Source organism: Solanum lycopersicum, chromosome 5 (assembly GCF_036512215.1).
Source record: "Solanum lycopersicum chromosome 5, SLM_r2.1".
Classification (NCBI taxonomy): domain Eukaryota; kingdom Viridiplantae; phylum Streptophyta; class Magnoliopsida; order Solanales; family Solanaceae; genus Solanum; species Solanum lycopersicum.
In genome coordinates, this window is record NC_090804.1 from 14018393 (window position 1) to 14022989 (window position 4597).

Consider the following 4597-nt stretch of genomic DNA (forward strand, 5'->3'; position numbering starts at 1 on the left):
AGACTATCTTCTTTTTTCGTTCTTGATTGTAAGTTACGAGTTATTGTACAAGGAGTGGGTTTGGCTTCTTGTAGGGTTGAGTTTCTATGAGGGTTGTAAAAAAGGTGTGTTTGTCCTTTTGAGAGTAGAAGTCTATTGTACTCAATCGAGAGAGGTAGTAGTTGTAAGGCTTTTTGATTATTGAGTTGTAATCACAAAATCTTATAGTTAAATTAATAAAACGAGGTTTTTCCTTCCTTGAGTGAGGAAGGTTTTAAATTTAATAAGTGTTTGTGTCTTTACTTAAAAGCAACTTACAAGAACCTGGTTCTTGTTCTAGGGGATAGGTTTCTTCAATTGGTATCAGAGCAGTTCTATTTGATAAAAGATTCACACCTTGAAAAGACTCAATGGCAGCACCACCTACACCACAAGAAGGAGCTTCACAAACACGAGCACCACTGCTCAATGGCAAATATTATGGATGGTGGAAAAATCGTATAATGGACCATCTTATTGGCGAAAACCCTGATCTATGGGGAGTAATTCTTGATGGACCAACTATACCTATGAAAACTGCAACTGATGGAATCACTAATATCCCAAAGGAAAGAAAAGAATGGAATTCTGAAGACAAGCTTGCAATCCAAAACAATGCCAAAGCCAAGAAAATTTTGATTTGTGGCATAGGACCAGACGAATACAATCGAATCTCGTCTTGTCAAGATGCCAAAGCCATATGGGAAACACTACAAACCACTCATGAAGGAACAACGCAAGTCAAGAAGTCCAAAATTGATAACTTCAACAGGAAATATGAGCTGTTCAGGATGGCAGAAGGGGAGACTATTCAAGATATGCACACCAGGTTCACTTCCATCATCAATGAGATGTACTCCTATCCTTAGGAGAGATAGTTCCTAATGGAAAGGTAGTAAGAAAACTCTTGAGTATTCTTCCTGAAACATGGGAAAGCAAAGTCGAGGCTATCACTGAGGCCCGCGACCTAGATTCACTGGCCATGGATGAGTTAATTGGTAATCTCATGACATACAAACTAAAGAAAAACCAGGAAAAGGAAATTGGAGGAAAAAGGAAGGAAAGGAACTTGGTTCTAAAGGCTACTACATCAGATGATTTTGAAGATGAAAATATTGCCCTCATAACCAAAAGGTTCACCAGAATGGTAAAGAGAGGGCAGGCCTTTCAAAAGAAAACTCCTCAAAAACCATCTGAAAACACTAAAGACCTAGTTTGTCATAAGTATGGAGCCTGGATCACTTCATCAAATTCTGTCCACTTTGGGCTTTAGAGCAGAAAAAGGCAAACTTTGAGAAGGGCAAAGACATCAAGAAAGATAAGTTTGTCCCCTCAAACAGAAGAATGGCAACTCAAGAGGCAGATATCTCAATGAAAAAGTCCTTTGCAGCAATAGGGAATTCATCTGATGAAGAGTCTGAGGGTTATGAGACAGAAAACAAGTCCCTTCTTGCACTAGAACAAGAAAATGATTATGACTTTCTTGCTTTTGTAGCAGTGGAAACCAAGGAAGAAAAGGAAACCTGCAGATCACAAGAAACCATACTAGCACTCATGGCGGGATCAGATTCTGAAGAGGATAAAGAAGAAGAAGATATGAATGAAAAGGTTAGTCTTCATCACATACAAGATAATCTAAACTCATACACAAAAAGGGAGCTAGAATATTTACTCTACACTTTAATTGATGCATATTAAACCATAGACTCAAAAAGGAAATTGATAATGGAAGACTAGAAAACAAGAATCTTGAAAAACAAAATCTTCATATTTTATCCAAAAATACTGAACTAAGTAAAAAACTAGACTTGGTAACTAAAAGGAATGAAGCACTCTCAAAAGAGCTTCTTGTGACTCAAACTCAAGCTGAAAATGGAATGAGATGGACCAGGTCCTCCATATTGCTTGAAAACATTCACAAGAATCGCACATCTGAGAGAAATGGGATAGGTTTTGATAGAACTAGCTCTCAAGTAAAAAATCCCAACATAGATTGTCTATGCATGCACTGTTGGCTGGTAGGACATAAAAGTCATGATTGTCAAAGAAAATAAACTGCTCATAACAAAAACTTGAAATCTTTGAGAAAATCTCATCATGAGAAAACCAATGAGCAAAAACAAATTCCTACAGTCAAATTTCTTCCTAGATGGGCCAAAAGAAATCTTATCCTTCCATTCTCTAAGCATAAATCAAAGTGGATTTGGGTACCAAAATCTAATCCCCAAAATTAAAACTGCAGGGATCAGTGAAGAGGAAGCAACAACAATCGTACTTGGATAGTGCATGTTCTAGACACATGACTAGAGATAAAAGCAGCTTCCCCTCACTCAAGAACATCAAATGAGGAAACGTTGCCTATTGTAATGGAAAAAGTAGTGAAATTCCGAGAATTGGAATGGTTGGATCAATGGATACTCATGCAATTGAGAACGTATACTATGTGAATGATCTACAACATAATCTATTGAGCGTATCTCAAATATGCGATAAAGGAAACAATGTTCTCTTTACAGAAAAAGAATGAAGAGTAACAAACTTAGTGACTGAGAACCTGGTTCTACTAGGTAAGAGACACAAGAATGTGTACAAAGCCAAGATTGTTGACTCCAAGGAAGATACTCTTAAATGTCTAAGTGAAGTGTCTGATTGCTCTATGCTATGGCACAAAAGAATGGGACACATTAGCATGACAACTATAAATAAACTCATATCTAAAGACCTGGTTAGGGGACTGCCAACCAAAAGTTTCAGGGACAACCAAGTATGTTGAACCTTTATTCAAGGAAAACAGGTTAGATCATCCTTCAAACAAAAGTTGACAGTGAGTACTACCAAGTCACTAGAATTGCTTCACATGGATTTGTGCGGACCAATGCATGTACAAAGCAGGGGTGGAAAAAGTATGTGTTTGTAATAGTTGATGACTACTCAAGATTCACTTGGACATTGTTTCTTGCAATAAAGGATGAGACATTCACTATGTTTGAAATCTTTGCAAAGCTGGTTCAGAAAAAATTCAACAAAGAAATAATTAGCATCAGATCTGATCACGGGCTGGAGTTTGAAAACTCACAATTCCTACAATTTTGTACTACAAATGGGATTGAGCATAACTTCTCAGCACCTAGAACACCACAACAAAACGGTGTAGTTGAGAGGAAAATAGAACACTGGAAGATATTGCAAGTACAATGTTAATCTCAAGCAAACTTCCAAAATTCTATTGGGCTGAAGCAGTGAACACAGGATGCTATCTAATAAACCGATGTATGATCAGATTAGTGTTAAACAAAACACCATATGAGCTGCTAAAAGGAAGAAAACCAAATTTGGCACATCTTAGGGCCTTAGGGTGTGTATGCTTTATACACAACAATGAAAAGGACAATTTGGGAAAATTTGATGCCAAGAGTGATGAAGGAATTTTTCTAGGCTACTCATCACAAAGCAAAGCCTACAAGGTACTGAATAAAAGAACGAGCCGTGTAGAAGAAAGTGTTCATGTTGTCTTTACTGAAAATAGTAGTGAAGTTGAAGGAAATTCAGAGGATGAACAGAATGAGGAAACCTACTCCAAGCCATCAGAACCAAAAATATGGGGAGAAAAATCTACACCTTCGCATAAAACACCTGAAATAGGAGATAAGTCTACTAATGAAGCTGATTCTTTTGCACCTTAAGAGCCAGTAAACATTCAAACTCACAGTTGGAAACATCAAAGCTCTCACCCTTTGGAAAAAATTCTTACTCCTCTTAACTCAGGCATCTCTACAAGATCCAAATTACAGAGCATGTGTGCATTCTCTGCCTATGTGTCCCTAATTGACCCAAAAATATAAAGGAATCACTACTAGACTCTGATTGGATTAGTGCCATGCAAGAAGAACTCAATCAGTTTGAAAGAAGCAGAGTATGGAACCGGTTCCAAAACCTCAAAACAGGACGGTAATAGGGACAAGGTGTGTGTTCAGAAACAAGCTCGATGAGAAAGGACAAATAGTACGCAACAAATCTAGTCTAGTTGTACAGGGATACAACCAATAAGAAGGTATAGACTATGATGAAAACTTTGCACCAGTAGCAAGAATTGAGGTAATCAGAATATTAGTCGCATATGCTGCTCACATGGAGTTTAAACTCTACCAAATGGATGTCAAAGTGCCTTCTTAAATGGTTATTTGCAAGAAGAGGTGTATGTGAAGCAACCCCCAGGTTTTGAGAATACCATGTATCCTGATCATGTATATAAACTGGACAAAGCATTCTATGGGCTAAAACAAGCACCTAGAGCATGGTATGATCGATTGTCCACTTTTCTTCTCACACATGGATACACAAGAGGAAAAATTGATAATACACTGTTTCTTTGAAAACAAGGTGAAGATCTGTTCATAGTTCAAGTATATGTAGATGATATCATATTTGGAGAAACAAATGACTTACTGGGAGTAGAATTTGCTCAACTAATGAATAGTGAGTTTGAGATGAGTATGATGGGAGAGTTGAACTTCTTTTTGGGACTCCAAATTAAGAAAACTCCAGTTGGAACATCAATCCATCAACAAAAGTACATCAA

General features: G+C 37.4%; 1 protein-coding gene across 1 annotated transcript; it reads left to right on the top strand.

Annotated features, from left to right (window-relative positions):
* The first annotated feature begins 389 nt into the window (after positions 1 to 389).
* Positions 390 to 3701, top strand: LOC138348668 (uncharacterized). The gene is made up of 5 exons (XM_069298235.1): positions 390 to 847; positions 955 to 1165; positions 1297 to 1626; positions 2986 to 3203; positions 3299 to 3701. Exons 1-5 carry the CDS (start codon positions 390 to 392, stop codon positions 3699 to 3701), a joined length of 1620 nt encoding a protein of 539 aa, XP_069154336.1.
* The last annotated feature ends 896 nt before the right edge of the window (positions 3702 to 4597 follow it).

Bases quoted from the DNA above. Each gene is read 5' to 3' on its own strand.
- LOC138348668 (XM_069298235.1), top strand. From the start codon at position 390: ATGGCAGCACCACCTACACCACAAGAAGGAGCTTCACAAACACGAGCA. The intron at 1,166-1,296 runs GTAAAGAGAGGG...GCTTTAGAGCAG, and splicing joins CCAAAAGGTTCACCAGAATG to AAAAAGGCAAACTTTGAGAA. The intron at 3,204-3,298 runs GCAAGTACAATG...ATGTATGATCAG, and splicing joins ATAGAACACTGGAAGATATT to ATTAGTGTTAAACAAAACAC.